A 16,703-nucleotide genomic window follows, 5' to 3' on the forward strand; every position below is an offset into this window, starting at 1 on the left:
GACAGGGTTTTTAATGGAGCCCTTGAAGCAAGCAGATGGAAACCAAGGATATTTCAGAGACATGTTAATGCTCGATGGAAGATCAGAATATAGTTATAAAGGTACAAATGCATTTGAGTATTCTAACCAACTAGAAATGAAGAAAATAAAATTTTCATAGCTGTAGGGACCCTATAGCAGCATTCTGACTATCTTATTACACGATAGGGTAGCTGAGTCAAAAACATTAAGCTCTTTACAACATCTAGATAACATGCACTTATTGGTGAAAGCACTTTATGAGTTAGAATGTCAATGATGTATGCTGTATAAAATGGTTGTGGTATTAAAACTGTAGTAGAAAGGGAATACTGAGAATTTTTTTTTTTATAATATTAGTAAATTCTGACTCTGCCCTTGGTCATGTTAGTGACCCTTGATATATGTTTGTTCCAGTATATGCTCATGACCAGAGCACCTAGACAGAATTCAAAGAAAAATTAATTTTCTCACAGGTACACTGATTTCAGAAATATTTTATAGTACTTTATAGTCTACAATGTATTTACATATAAATTATAGAACTTGATCCTAAATAGAAACTTTAGAGATTCATAGCACAGGTTTTATGAGTACTATTTTGCAGATAAGCAAACTGAGACCTTAAGAAGACTGGCCAGAATCAGTTCCAAATTCCAAATGTCAACTGGCATATGCAATAAAAAGTATGTGTCATTCTCTAAATTATTCTAGAAAAACACTTTGGATTTTTACCGAATTTATTTCCTAAAACTCTTAGTCCACATGTTCCCATATCTGGTCTTTATGTAATTTTCAGTTTTCATCAAAGCTTTTGATTCCATTGCCTTCTAAGACAATTTGCAAAGATGTTGCCACTGTGCAGACCATCTGAATAGAAATCCATGTTGCTATTGTTAGTGCCTAATTTTGCTAGTCATTTTACAAACGATTTTAAAATACATCATGGTTCTTTGAGGCCTAATAACAAGAAGATGTTTGCAAAAATTAGTCTCACAAAACTGAAGAAAGTTGAGAACCAAATTCAAACAAAATTCAAATGTGTTGAACTCTTGATGTTATTCCCCGAACTTGGCCTACAGAAGCAGCTGATGGCTGTACCATCCCTCCAGTTGCTCAGCCCATAAAACTAGCAGTCATCTTTTTTTTTTTTTTTTTTTTGCGGTGCGCGGGCCTCTCACTGTTGTGGCCTCTCCCGTTGCGGAGCACAGGCTCCGGACGTGCAGGCTCAGCGGACATGGCTCACGGGCCCAGCCGCTCTGCGGCATGTGGGATCTTCCCAGACCGGGGCACGAACCCGTGTCCCCTGCATCGGGCAGGCGGACTCTCAACCACTGCGCCACCAGGGAAGCCCCAGCAGTCATCTTTAATTTCTCTCTTTATGTCATACCTTCACTTCTAATCCATTAAAAAAACTCCTGTTGGTTTTACCTAAACATAAATCTAGAATCTAACCAATTCTCACCACTTCTACTGCTACCATACTGGCCCAAGCCACAATCATCTCTCTTGACTGGTATTATAACCTCCTTACTGGCTTCCCTTACTACTCCTTACTACTCTTGTCCCTTTAGAGTATATTCCCTCTCTGACTTCATCTCCAATTACTCTCCCACTTGCTCTCTCCACTCTAAGACTGACTGGCCTTTTTTCTAGTCAATGAACACACTATCTACTCCCACAAAGAGCCTTTGCACTGGTCACTCCCCATACATATTTACGGTTAACAACCTCACCTCCTTCAAGGGTTGTTCAAGCCACTTTCTTAGTGGCCCTAACCATCCTATTTAAAACTACGATCCACCTCACCCCTTCCACTCTTAATCTTCACTATCTTTCTTACTTTTCTATAGTACACACTACCTAATAATATACTACTTATGTTTGTTTTTTATTGTCCATCTTACCCCTTCAGAATGTAAGCTTAGATCTTTGTTTTGTACACTGATATACTCTAAGTGTCTGGAACCGTGTCTATGACTTAGTCGGTACCCAAACTGTTAAATAAATGAAATCTCTGAGAACAGCCCATTGTTAAGATATCAGTATATCCACTTTAAGCCCTGATTTTCTAAGTTTATATATGGCAATTCAGTTTCATATTACACTGAAATTTGCCATCATATAAGTAAGATTGGATTTATTTACCCAATTTAAACAAAATATGTCAAGCTATTTGAAGTACTATCAGTGCAATTAAAAAAAAGTCTTTAGATACATGACACTATATTCCATAAGTATATAAATCATTAAGGCCCTAGATTCATTGGGGAAATTTAAGTTGTCCGGTAGTTTATGTTTTTTTCTGTATGTGGTGTTAAGTGCAAAAGAATTTGCTAAATACATAATGTAGTATAATTTTGCTTCTTTTGAAAGGCAAGTAAGAAATAATCATCTTGCTGTAGTCAACAAGTAAAAGGAGAATAAACTTTAAAAAGTAACCAGCAAATTACTAAAATCTTTTAGAATATAAGGTTTTGTTTTTCTTTTGAGAGATTACTCGATGTCTTGGGAGTGATTTCTGTAGCCTCAAGTATTCAGTCTGGTTTAGCATTGCACTATTTTATTTTTGGATTTCTCTACTAGCCTCTTGAGTGGTCTTCCCTCTTCAGGCACTTCATTACCTTGAACCAGGATAGACCTGGTGGTGGTACTGGCTTAAGAGCTAGTGCCAAAGTAGGAGCCACACAGAGGGCCTGGAGTCAGACCCAATCCAAGAATGGCTACTGATTACTACTGAGGAAGAGATCAATAATCAGCATTAAGAGAAAATATCAATTTTGAAATCCAAAAGGTGAATGTGAAGTCAGAACTATGGAGCAAAATAAGATCAGAAGCCAAGGTACCAGGAAAATGTCTAAAAACTAAGGGCAAGGTGTGTGACACAGCAGCAAATGTTATTCACCATAATTGATCCAAGAAGATTTCTCCCAGGAAAAGCAAAGTGAGAGAATTACATTCTCAGTGGGCTCATCTGTGCTTCTGTCAGGGAATGAGAGAAGAATAAGAAACACAAAGTTGATGGGGCCTCTGGCCGTCCTAGAGCAGCCCTCTGCAGCTGTTAGGCAAAACAGACATCGGATAGCTGCTTCCCTTGGAGAAGCAAGGATGGTGAAGAGAAAAATCAGAGCCTTTCAAGCAACAGAGATATGATACAGGAGTTATAAATATGATTCCCTTTAGTCTTTTTTTAATAGATACAAGTTGCCAAGCCCTATTTGGGATGTTAGATGATAAAAGTTGTAACATGCCAAAGGGAATATTCAAACCTATACTTACTATTCTCATAAAATTTACGGTTTAACTATGAAGACAAGAGATGTCTACATGAAAAGTGACGATCACTTGCTGACCATGTGAGTATTTCTGCTTCCCAGTTTCTTGCCTTATAACACACATTTTTTAAGAACACTTTCTCCAAGACTGTATCCAATCTCACTGGCCAAGGAACTTTTCAGGGATCAATCCCATGTACACAAGACTAGCATTACATAACCAGTTTATCCTACATCAAATGTACCTGTGACCCCCATAAAAATGTATTTATTCAATAAATCTTTATTGAGCATCTATAATATGCCAAGCGCTATTGCAGGTTTCAGGGAAACGGAAGTAGACAAAGCATGGTCTTTGTCCTCATAGAATCTATATCACAATGTCATAGATTTATATGTCCTCTCTTCCTACTAGGAGAAAATTTATTATTTTTATTCATTCCCTTACAGTGCATTTTTTAAACCAAGTTGTCCATCAGAATCTGTTGATAAGTGTAGCCTCTTCCGTCCCCTTGAATCAAAATCTTGGGGGAGGGATTGGGAAATTTATCTTTTTAACAAGCTCTCTGGGGGCTTTATGCACATTGATAGCAAGAATAATTTGGGAGGAAACTGCCCTATTAATGGCATACTATCTGAGGAATTGCATGATGTCTACGGGATCCCTTTTGATTATCATGACTGTTACCAAGCTTCTCATCCTTAGAAGATATGAAAGCTCTCCAGGGTTTTCCACAGTCAATTCATCTAACTAACACTTTTATTTTTTATAAAATTACCATTTATTTTTAAACAAAATGGTTTTCTCTGTGGGGCAGATGTTACCATATTCTGCTCTGGGAAGAAAATAATCAAACATTAATTACTAGTTATGGTCCACTAGATACCGATTTTAAAGATAAAGTTGAGATGATGGCAATTTAGGAACTCTTCTCATCAAAGAAGGCAAGACTGAAAGGATCTCAGAAATCCACTGTAAACAATATAAAAAATATTCATTGAAGTAGTTCCTTGTGAGTAAATGAAAGTGAGTATACTCAGTATTCAATACTAAATAACATGCAATACCAGCAAATACAGTAAAGTTGATATTATTCAAATAACAGCTAACACAGGCTTATCATGTGCCACTTACTATTCTAAGTACTTCACAGACATTTACATGACTTAGTTCTCTAACCCTCTATGAAACGGAATTTTGTTATTATGCCCATCTTGTAGAAGTGAAAACTAATGCATAGAGAAGATAAGTAACCTAGTGAAGGTTACAGAGCTGGTAAAGTACAGCCAGGATTTGAACCTAGATGCAAAAATTCATCCTCTTAATCATTAGGCTAAGCTTCTCCTCTTTAGTTTTCATGATTCTTGTTAGAAGACTCATACCAAAGAAGTTTATGAAAACCTATTCTAGAAATCAAGAATTTTATTTTATTACAGCTTCCCTGACACAATGACTTAGGATAATTTTCATTTGGCTCATTTTAAAGTGAAGATAACAATGTTGTTGAAGCAGGATCATCTAGCAGTTAGAGGTGTAAGCTAAGAGAGCTATGGTTCTAAATCTCAGTTCTGACACTTGCTTGCTATATGACCTTCAGCAAGTTACCTCTCCAAGTCTCGGCTTCCTCATCTTCAAAATGAAGGTTTTAATGGGACCTACATCATAATATTGTTTACAGATACAATAAGATAGCCCATTTAAAGCACTTAGAAAGTGCTCAATAAATATTGCTAGTGTAATAGTAACAGCATCAATAAACTGAACCAGATGATCTCTTGATTCTTGTACTCACATTAAATATGGCTTATTTCTCTTCTAATTAAAAAAATAAAATGACAGCAACCAAAACAACAAACCAAGTCATAAGCCATAAAACCAATTATGTCTTTTGTGGGAAAACCAGAGAGGTTATTGGACACATTAGTTTATATGTCACTAGTTATCCTCTCTACTCCAAAACGTACATGTTCTAGCATCCTGAGACACCTTGTATAATATAATCGCTGTGACTCCAAGAGGTCAAATGGGCAGGCAGCTCAATAATTCATTTTATAAATTTCAGTTCAAAGCTATGTTGAGGTTAAGAAAAATTGACATTCGGTCTGTGAACTTAATGTCAAGCTCAAGAAAAACTCTGGGCAGCGCATGTTTAGCGATTAAGTGGATGCAGACAATAAAGACGTTGCCAAATTGTAAAACAAGACTTGGAAATTACAGAAAATGTTGCTAGTTATTGATTACGGGGACCATTCAGTTCCTATTGAGCCACCCAAAAGAATCATTCATTTTCCAACAGAAAGCCTGCTCATTTGCAAGATAAAAGAGAGACATTTCTGCACATGCCCATAATGTTCTTCACCACTGGGGGCAGCTTTACATAAGACTGCATTCACTAAAACCAAAGCAACAGTCCGAGCAGCTTTCAGAATGACAGTCTGCAGAAGTGAGCTGAGCGTGTGCACGGTACGGGGCTCTCCTGCCTTCCGGGCTCCAATGCAGCGCTGTGGCTGAAGTGGGTGCTCGCCACCAGAAATGCTGGGCTATGGGATACAGATGTGGCAGCTCAGGTAGCCTCACGTTGCCTGGAGGAATACATCTTGCTTTCCGATAAGAAGAAATTGTAGAAGCCAGTTTTTTTTTTTTTTTACACCGCCCCCCCCCCACAAAAAAACTGTAAAGATGCAAAAACGTAATATTCATGAAGATCCTATTACCTAGGAAGATTTTGATGTTTTGCTGCAAATGCGGTGTTGGGATTTATTTGTTCTTGGAGTGTTCTGCGTGGCTGGCAAAGAATAATGTTCCAAAATCGGTCCATCTCCCAAGGGGTCCAATTTTTCTTCCTGGGTGTCAGCGAGCCCTGACTCACTACAGTGCAGCTGACAGGGGCTGTCATGCAAGTGGCCCCCTAAGCCAAAGCAAAGACCTAAGGACGACCTTTGAACAATACAAAGGATGGGTATGTTTTGTCATTTTTCTTCTTTTCTTCTTAAAAAAACAAAAACAAAAAATCCACTAATCTGTAAATTAATTCTGCCTTAATTATTGTAGAGATTACCTTGCTCTGCTCTAAGACTATAAATTCGATTGCTTAGTTGCCATGTTTCCTTGCTTAACTATTAAAAAAAAAAAGCCTAAAGACAATTCTCTTTAAATTATAAGGAGATGATATTTGATGTTAAATGTTTTTATCTAGATTTAAATTTCTAAAAAAGAAAATACATGCTTATTTTTGCTTGATTAAAAAATAAATGAATTCCTTTTTTGGGGGGATAACTTTTCTAAGTTGTTTTTATTTCCAGGTTTCAATGTAATTAGGCTACTGAGCGGATCAGCTGTAGCACTGGTTATAGCCCCCACTGTCTTACTGACAATGCTTTCTTCTGCCGAACGAGGATGTCCTAAGGGCTGTAGGTGTGAAGGCAAAATGGTATATTGTGAATCTCAGAAATTACAGGAGATACCCTCAAGTATATCTGCTGGTTGCTTAGGTTTGTCCCTTCGCTATAACAGCCTTCAAAAACTTAAGTATAATCAATTTAAAGGGCTCAACCAGCTCACCTGGCTGTACCTTGACCATAACCATATCAGCAATATTGATGAGAATGCTTTTAATGGAATACGCAGACTCAAAGAGTTGATTCTGAGTTCCAACAGAATCTCCTATTTTCTCAACAATACCTTCAGACCTGTGACAAATTTACGGAACTTGGATCTGTCCTATAATCAGCTCCATTCTCTGGGATCTGAACAGTTTCGGGGTTTGCGAAAGCTGCTGAGTTTACATTTACGATCTAATTCCCTGAGAAACATCCCAGTGCGAATATTCCAAGACTGCCGCAACCTGGAACTTTTGGACCTGGGATATAACCGGATCCGAAGTTTAGCCAGGAATGTCTTTGCAGGCATGATCAGACTCAAAGAACTTCACCTGGAGCACAATCAATTTTCTAAGCTCAATCTGGCCCTTTTTCCAAGGTTGGTGAGCCTTCAGAACCTTTACTTGCAGTGGAATAAAATCAGTGTCATAGGACAGACCATGTCCTGGACCTGGAGTTCATTACAAAGGCTTGATTTATCAGGCAATGAGATCGAAGCTTTTAGTGGACCTAGTGTTTTCCAGTGTGTCCCAAATCTGCAGCGCCTCAACCTGGATTCCAACAAGCTCACATTTATTGGTCAAGAGATTTTGGATTCTTGGATATCCCTCAATGACATCAGTCTTGCCGGGAATATATGGGAATGCAGCAGAAATATTTGTTCCCTGGTAAACTGGCTGAAAAATTTTAAAGGACTGAGGGAGAATACAATTATCTGTGCCAGTCCCAAAGAGCTGCAAGGAGTAAATGTTATCGATGCAGTGAAGAACTACAGCATCTGTGGCAAAAGTACCACGGAGAGGTTTGATTTGGCCAGGGGTCTCCCAAAGCCGACATTTAAGCCCAAGCTCCCCAGGCCGAAGCATGAGAGCAAACCCCCTTTGCCCCCCACAGTGGGAGCCACGGAGCCTGGCCCAGAGACCGATGCTGACACTGAGCACATCTCTTTCCATAAAATCATCGCAGGGAGCGTGGCCCTCTTCCTGTCTGTGCTCGTCATCCTTCTTGTTATCTATGTGTCGTGGAAGCGGTACCCTGCCAGCATGAAGCAGCTGCAGCAGCGCTCCCTCATGCGAAGGCACAGGAAAAAGAAAAGACAGTCCCTAAAGCAAATGACTCCCAGCACGCAGGAATTTTATGTAGATTATAAACCCACCAACACGGAGACCAGCGAGATGCTGCTGAATGGGACGGGACCCTGCACCTATAACAAATCGGGCTCCAGGGAGTGTGAGGTATGAACCATTGTGATAAAAGCGCTCTTAAAAGCTGGGAAATAAGTGGTGCTTTATTGAACTCCGGTGACTATAAAGGGAATGTGGTGCCCCTCTCCCTACCCCTCTCCCTCTCACTTTGCTGGCAAGGTCCTTCCCTGTCCGTTTTAGTACATTCATAATACTGGTCATTTTACTTTCATACATAATTAACCCATTGAAATTTAAATACCACAATCAATGTGAAGCTTGAACTCTGCTTTAATTTAATGCCTATTGTATAAGACCCTTTATTGGTTCCATTAATGTCACATTTGTTTTAAGACAAAACTTCTTTCATAAGTAATCCTTCACATCGGCTGTTATTCTCCTTCTGGCAAGACCGAATCTATAGTCCTGGAAGGTTTGCAGTTTATTGGCAAATCAAGGAAAAAGTGCATGATCCCAAGTACTTGGAGCCTGAACTGATTTTAGGTGAGGACTTGATTATAGAACATTTAGGGACAGCCTTAAAACAATGCCTAGCTTAAAAAGAAAACTGCAGAAAACTATTGAAAGATGGTGCTCTGTTAAAGCAGCACCACGATCAGTTTCCAGAGATGTTTGAATTACAGTAAAGCAAGCCTAGGGAAAACTGTTGAAGGGTTAAAATGCTGCAAGTAGACAACTGCAAAATGTGAGGAGACAGTAAAAATACAAAGTTTTAGACCTGAAGCCTTGTCTCTGAAACTCTTCTCTGTAAAAATCAGACTAGAGGTTTCACTGTCAATTTCTTCTAGCCTCCACATTTCTAAAATAAGTATAAATGAATAAATAAGTAGATAAAATAGGCAGGAGGCAGATTTCTCCACTGTTCGTCACCTTAAGGAGTTTTCAGAGATGAGGCTTGCAAATGGGAATGCAGCTTGCTAAATGCATGTGGTTGGAAGCTTACCAAAATTTCTCTTTCCAGCTCTTTTAAGGACCCTAATGTAGGGAGTGGAATTATGAGCTGTCTGTTCTGTTTGGGATTTGTCAGGCTGTCCTGTTGTGTTCCACTCTATGCTCTGCACACACACCAGTCCCCTGATGACTGACACTTCATTCAGAGGTGTAAAGAGAACACATTCCAAGACACGCTTTCCACCACCGACAGCCTCGTTAAAAAGGATAGTTTTGACAACACCTTAATAAACGTATAAAATAAATCTTACGGGACAAAAGACCAACCCCATGGCAGTTGTCTTTTGCTTTTCTGTTGCTGATGTTACAGTGTCCCCTTGTTCACCTATATTGTGAACTCCATTCATCAGTATGATTCTGTACAGACCCTGTTGGCAATCTGCAAGCTGCATGCATGTTTTTATGTCAGTGGTGAAAGTTTATTGCCTGCAGCACAAATATCACAGCTTCTGTATTTAAGTAACTTTGACCACATTTCATTTAGATTTTAGAAAAATGTCTTTAGCCAGTATTCTCTTTCATCCTCCAAAACGAAGAATTCTATTATAGGAACAAAAATCAGGAATTGCAACATTGAGCCCGTTTCATTTAATTTGGCTTGTCAACAAGCTTTATATCGTTAACCATGCCCCTGTTCTTTCAAAACAGAATCACTGCAGCAAAAAAGAAAAAGTAAATGGCTATTTTTACCAGCATTTTTATATAGTTTGGAGGCTTTTCATATTCTGAGAGGAAAAATCTAGGCAAGTCACCATGAGATATAATTGCAAAGAAGCCAGATTATAAAAATCATACTTTTATAAGCAATAAAGAAAAAGGAACCTCGAAAGTAGATTTCTCAAGGAACTGTACTTTGATTTTGATGAAACCTTAAAATAGATACCAGTTCAGAAAAGCATCACAGCTACAATATATTTGTCCATGCATAACTGTTGGATATACATTTATTAGTGGCAAATAGTCACGGATTCCCAATTGATTAATAATGCAGATACTTCCTTACAGTACAATGAACTGGATGACTGAAACTACTGCGATGTTTTTCACTGAAGTTGTCATTTCACATTTTTCATAAAATGTCAGTAAATACATACTCCATCTAAAAACAAAACTTTCTTTGGTCAGCCTCATTTTTACCTGTACTAAACATGATTGTTTTAATTAAATGCAGTGTTAAAGTGAAAAAGCCCATTTTTATTCTTTGACTTGACCTTCTGCCTCATTTGTCATGGATACCAAATAAATTTAGGCAAGGCATAGTTATATTCATATTTTGAAACTCTTGCAAATACTTGATGCTGTGGTACTGCTAGTATATATAAAATATGTTTGCTGTATTAAAAGTGTTTCTAAAGTTCAAAGCCACTTGGTGTGTTAAGATTACATGAGTGACCAAAATTTTGAAGGTTGGTCATTTTTTAAAGCCTAAATTTAACTACATATAAATTTAATAATAGAGAAGAACCAAAATAAAATCCCTTAGATTGTAAAAGCAATTTTGATTCAGTACATGGAATTCCAAAAAAAAGTCTTTTCCCTCTCTTTGGGAATGAAGCTTCTTTAGTTCTCAGTACATAATTCTGGTAGGTTAGACAATCACTAGTTCGCCACTATAAATTTAACAAAGCCAACTGGTGAATGAATGTTCTGCTCAAAAGTCATCGTCCTCACCACCACCCCATGGCACTTTTTGGACTGCATACCATAAATCTATTCTCATAAGTATTTAAAAACTCATTGCATATTAGAAAAATATAACTGATATTTCATTTTCTATTCCAAATTTATATTAAGTGTCTGACTTTCCTCAAAGGTGACAACAGTTAAATAAGCAGCCTGACCTGTTGAAATACACAGCAGAGATGCATCAATGAAGAACGGATTCAGTCTTTGAATGCTTTACCAGAGAGAGAGGAAATACAGTTTAGTCTCTGAACTGTATGGGTTTTATCCCCAAATTTTTATGAGCCCCGGTACGCACAGTGCTACTGCAGCATAGTGCCAGTCTTCCAAGCAATAATTATGCAAGATATATTTCTTTTAAATGAGTTTATATTTTCCAAGGATGTTGACATTACATCTTTTCAAAGAATTTAAACCATTTTTTCTTGATTCGGTGAGTCAACTGCCTAGACAGGCAATAGACTGTATTACTGTGGAGCATCAGTGACCTCCAGTGGCTGGTTAGACTAACCACAGCTATTCAAACATTTTATTTAGTTTTTTATCCTGAACCCTTATGTAAATGTGGTTTACAACATATGGTTTTCAATCCATGAATCAGATTTTAATTTTATTTAGTTCATCTCCCTTGGAAACATGGTTATAGTACAATTTTTTAAGTTATATTTTGTATATTGACTTATTTAGTAATGCCCAGAGGCCATAGAACTAGAACTAAGGGCTAGAAATAAGTGTCCAAAGATGAAGAGCAAGTAATAATGCAACAAAAATCGATAAGACATATATTTTAAGTATTTATAATCATCAACATTGGCCAAATATTCTGATATTTTCATTAAGTGAGAATATTTTCCATAGGCAGGATACTGAAATATAATTTAATAAGTTGGGGAAAACAAATTTCAATATTAATACTGAAAGAACCAGCATCAGTTATTTACCAGTCAGGAGTGTCTGAGCTGTGGAGTGAGTGAGGCCTCCCCATCCAGCTCTGGAACTCTCCAGTTTGTTATCATGCCAGTGACCTGTGCTTTGCCCCAGCGCTCTCTCCCTCCCTCCCCCTTTGCAGTCAGCTGAACACTGTTCTATTAGGCTCTCTGACAATGATGCTACAGTCTAAGAGGTGATGATTCATAGATAATGAAATTATGCTCTCCTTCTGGGGAAGGATAATGCAGAGTCAGATTTGTAGATTTGGTAAGGATTTTCAGGATGCTGTAGGTGCATGAAATACCTTCTCTTCCCTTGATATTTACCAAGAGAACTCAACTAGCTTATTTAAAGTGTGGATTAAACTAGCATCAGAAACAGCATCAGGCCATGAAGCCTAAGACAAAATGAGTTCCAGACATGACAAATGAGAACTGAGAAATGAAAAATTCAGAAACTGTGTTGCCTCTTTTATTCCCTTTTCCCTGGATTCTCATTAGAATCTGGATTTTATGCAAACCCATGGAATTTTGCTATACTTGTTTTCTCTTAGCTACCTACATCAAAAATCAGAGGCAGCTGGAATAAACCATGAACACAAAAAGTAATATCAGTGGATTTTAATTACAAATGTTGTAAGAGAAACAGAACTGATGAAAGCCAAATAGGTTGTATTAAATGACTCTTGAAAACTAGTAAGATAATACACAGGTGAAAGTAAGACTTTCTAGAATCTAACATCATAATAGCCTATAGAATTGGACCCACTTTTGCCTACTCTTCAAAATCATTGTTGATTTTTGCACAGTTGGGTAGAATACAGTAGAAATATTACAGAGAAAATCTATATAAAAAGATACTATGATTCTTTTGATTTAAGGAACATATCATGGCCATGTAAATAACAGAGTACGGGCCTTAGATTCAAATTTCTCTGACATTTGCAAATCATATAATCCCGAGGAAATTCCTCAGCTTTTCTGAACTTGAAGTTACTCATCTGTAAAACGGGCAAAATTATTGACTTCATATGGTTACTGGGAGGACAAAATGTGAGCAACACTTTGTAAACTCTAAAATGGCAACTATCTATTATTTTCAAAAAGCATTTAGTGAGATAATCAGTTATGTTTGCCAGTGTTCTATGTTTGGCCTGGGTTAAAAAGATATTACTAACCTCTATGTAACAGAAGCCTAAATCCACTTTACATTAATATGAATTCTGAGACTTGGCAGTGAGTCTATAACTTAATTTGTCTTTGACGTTTATTTTCCATAAAAAGTTTCTTCCATCCCATATCAATAATGACCGCAATGTACAATAAACATAAATAGACACCAACCAGAGCTTATCAAACTAAATCAAAATTCTAATTGGGTCCCAAAAAAGATCATTATAGAAAAGGTTTTCAATTAACATAGGTTACTTGCCCTGCCCCTCTTCAGTATCACTATTTTGAGCCCTTGTCGACTTTATACCTTATAAATATAACATTTATGGCAAGATAACGTCATTACTGAGCAAAAAGTAATTGCTTTTAACATGTTACAGTGGGATTAGCACATATTCCAGGTATCGATTACATGACATCTATTCTGTTGTTTCTTTTTTTCCCCCAATGAAAGATTATCCAAAATTTCCTCCTAGTATAGAAATTACTATTGACTTTACCAGTTATTACTGTTGAAAATCACTGGATTAAATAAAAGTAGCATAAAAATACAAAGCCTTTTTTATGAGTTATAACCTATTCATTTATGCAAAATTAAATACTTAAGAGTACTCTTTTTGGGCCTTTCATCAAAAAAATGACCAGTGTAATCAAAAATCTCTCTCTACTGGACGTAGCTTTTCTTACCAAGTATGATGTAGCAGACGTATTTCCAAAATTCTTATAATTTAAGTAGAAAACCATCCTCTTTGATAGCTGAGTTCCTATGAAATCTCTCGAGAACAGAGAGAGGATGATGGTTTTTCAGTGGAAAAAGCATTTTTTAATTTTATTCTGCTTTACCTTCATAGGATTATTGTTATATGTTCTTGAGTTAGGTCTCCTGAACATGTGAGGAGAATTTCAGGAACACAGAGAGAACAAGACTATCTGGGTCACAATGTAAGACCAAGCAGAGGGAATCTATTTAGCAACTGTACTTTCTAATAGCAGAAACTCCATATGCAATAATAATCCATTTTATTGAAAAAAAAAGAGAAAAAAAGAAAAAGAGCTTCTCTCTTAACCTATCCAGAAAATGTTGTAATGCAAATTGATAACTCTTTTGATAATTCTTTATACCTTATTTTCAGGGACTCCCATTTCCTCCTGACCCAGGAAAAAATTTCAGTTATGCTTTTACCCCACTCTTAAATTGTTGTTCTCTACTTCCTATGTCACACAAAAAAGGTCTTGCCTCATATAAATCAACACAAATGGTCATCTTACTCAAAGGAGAATCCTATCTTCAATGAAAAAAGTTAGACCATAAAACAAAATGTAGGGCTTCCCTGGTGGCGCAGTGGTTGAGAGTCCGCCTGCCGATGCAGGGGATGCGGGTTCGTGCCCCGGTCCGGGACGATCCCACATGCCGCGAAGCGGCTGGGCCCGTGAGCCATGGCCACTGAGCCTGCGCGTCCGGAGCCTGTGCTCCGCAATGGGAGAGGCCACAACAGTGAGAGGCCCGCGTACCGAAAAAAACAAAAACAAAAAAACAAAAAAGTGCTTCTTGTCATTAAGTTTGATCTGCTGTACTCTCTGAAAAAAGGAACATGATTTTTGATGCGGTCAACCACCATCTCACAAGAATGTTTAAAGGAAACTTGTAGGACATACCATGTTGATCTTGAAGTAGTTGAGTGACTTTAAAGTCTCTGATAAACCTGTGATAACTTACCACAGTGAAAGAGGTTTAAAAACTAACTTGACACTTTAGGATCAGTGTTGGCTTGTTTTTCATCAATTTATGAAAGGGATTCTGCAAAATTTGTATGAAATTTTAAAGTTAAAAGGTATAAATATTTGGTTGGAGTACTGCCATTTACCCTAAGGAAGGTTAGGTAACATCACTGAATTACAATTAAAATGGAATAATTAAAGATCTGTTTAATATGGCACAGGACATGTTATATACATAAGTATTCTGTGTTTTCCACCAAGCTAGACATGTTTTAGATGCTTAGGGGAAAAAAAGAATCCATGTCCTTCCTATAGGATTATTCACATTTTATCACATATTTGTTTACGTGTATGTGTATTTTTGTGTACTTGACTTATTATGTGCCAGGAATGTGTATATAGTTTTTTTTTTAAATATAAGAACAGAGTCCCTATATTGACTCTGTTCTCTGATAAATTTCATCCATTAATCTTAAATCTTGTCCCTCTTTATAGGACTGCCCTAAAATAATTCATACCCTACCCACACAAGGCTTCTCAAGCCAAATTATACACCTCCAGCTCCATTAGGAAATGATTTCTAGTAAGTTACCATTAGGATATCCCTCTGCTAGTTAAATTCTGATCTGCTGGTGTAGTCATCTTCCCAGCCTGTGGCACTCACTCCAGCCTATTTTATGTCGTTAAAAGGCAACATGCACTTAGCCCTATGGACTTTTACAAGGAGGACTGAGTAGTAAAATGTAAAAATCTACATATTTTTATGGGCTTCACTTTGGTTGTTTTTATGGTTGAACACACAGAGATGTGCGGGGTCTTAGTTTACACTGAAATGCAAAACCATTAAGCTAGCTATAAATTAAAAAGAAAAGGTCAAGATAGACAAAAAAAAAAAATAGAGTCTAAAGATCATGTTATTTATTTCTTAATCTTAAAAATAATACTAAATAATGAACATCCTGTATTTCACTTTCCTGACATCTGTTTTACCCTCCACGTTTCCCATCATATTCTCAAATTTAAGCTTCACGTTTCTTACATTTTCCCACTTCTAACACGGAGGTTTCTTTTGTTTGTTTTTTAGTTGTTTTGTTTTGTTTTCTGCCTGCAGATCTTTTCCCAGTGCTTCTGTTGTATCACTTTGCCTGCTTTTCTAGACGCCCCACTCAAATTTTGATCCTGTCAGAAAGTCACAGGGTAATTCATCAGTTTTGTGATTGGATTGATCAGACAAACGGACTGGGTTTGTCTCTAGAGTGCAATCTAGTCAAGTCTGGGATGTGTGCCTTCTGTCTTCCCTGCCTCCATTCCCATGCCTTTTCTCCACTTAGGATTATCCATACTGAAATTCCTCCATCCAGTGCTACCTAGGGCTCTCTTGGTTCCTTACTCCTTACCCAATATGTATCCCCAGATCTCAACTAGCATCATTATCGATTCCAAGGACACTTACACCTAAATGGGGATAAAAACCTTTTGCTAAAGGTGAGAAAGTCATATACTAAGAGCAGGGGTTATGCTTCGAGGGCAAAAGTGCTTTGCAAGCACCTCTGAAATTATCCTACATAGAAACCTCTATATTTTTCTCAAACATGAAGTTGGGCCTTCCCAAAGGAACCAAGGCAGGACAAATAATCCATGTTTCATTCAGTAAACTATAGTTTGAGAAATCTCTTCAGTGAATTACCATTATACACAGGCTCTCTCCTTAGTTTTTCTCCACGGAGAGACAATATTGTATATAATAAAAAACGTGGGCTATGGAACCAGGATGAACCAGTTTGAATTCTGGTTCTGGGACTGAATAACTGCAAAATCTTGAGTGTTAGCTTCTTCATCTTAAAAATAAAAATGTGTAAAATAATATAATCATCACAGGATTGTCACAACAGGGCAAAGAATCAGCATTTCTTGAATATTTTTATGTACTTTGTTTCGGCACATTGCATGTATTATTTAATTTAATACTCATAAAGTTCCTAGATGATTAAATAAGATGACTTAGATAAAATCACTTAGTATAAAGCTTGGTACATAATCGTAACCTTCTCCTTCCCTTTATTAGCTCTAATTGCTAAAAATTTCAGTATAACAGAATGCTTTAATAGCTGTATTCCACTATCTATTTTTACATGGAATAACAAACAGAC

The 16,703-nt window shown here is 37.2% G+C and overlaps 2 protein-coding genes across 4 annotated transcripts in view; one reads left to right on the forward strand and one right to left on the reverse strand.

The window, feature by feature from the left end:
* The window catches only part of CTNNA3 (catenin alpha 3), a 1,596,010-nt gene that overhangs the window by 898,266 nt on the left and 681,041 nt on the right, over positions 1-16,703 (reverse strand). The window lies entirely within an intron of this gene.
* Positions 5,719-16,703, forward strand: part of LRRTM3 (leucine rich repeat transmembrane neuronal 3) — a 176,771-nt gene continuing 165,786 nt past the window's right edge. The window contains exons 1-3 of one of the 2 annotated variants that reach the window (XM_029245648.1): positions 6,074-6,253; positions 6,597-8,128; positions 15,049-15,136. In XM_029245648.1, the coding sequence (XP_029101481.1) occupies positions 6,250-6,253; positions 6,597-8,128; positions 15,049-15,123 (1,611 nt within the window). In that variant the 5' untranslated portion in view covers positions 6,074-6,249 and the 3' untranslated portion in view covers positions 15,124-15,136. Of the gene's footprint in view, positions 6,254-6,596; positions 8,129-15,048; positions 15,137-16,703 lie in introns of both variants that reach the window. The other variant, XM_029245647.1, reaches the window with a different exon arrangement.

The sequence above is a fragment of the Monodon monoceros genome, unplaced genomic scaffold, assembly GCF_005190385.1.
Source record: "Monodon monoceros isolate NGI ecotype Baffin Bay Population unplaced genomic scaffold, NGI_Narwhal_1 Super_Scaffold_4, whole genome shotgun sequence".
NCBI classification, from domain to species: domain Eukaryota; kingdom Metazoa; phylum Chordata; class Mammalia; order Artiodactyla; family Monodontidae; genus Monodon; species Monodon monoceros.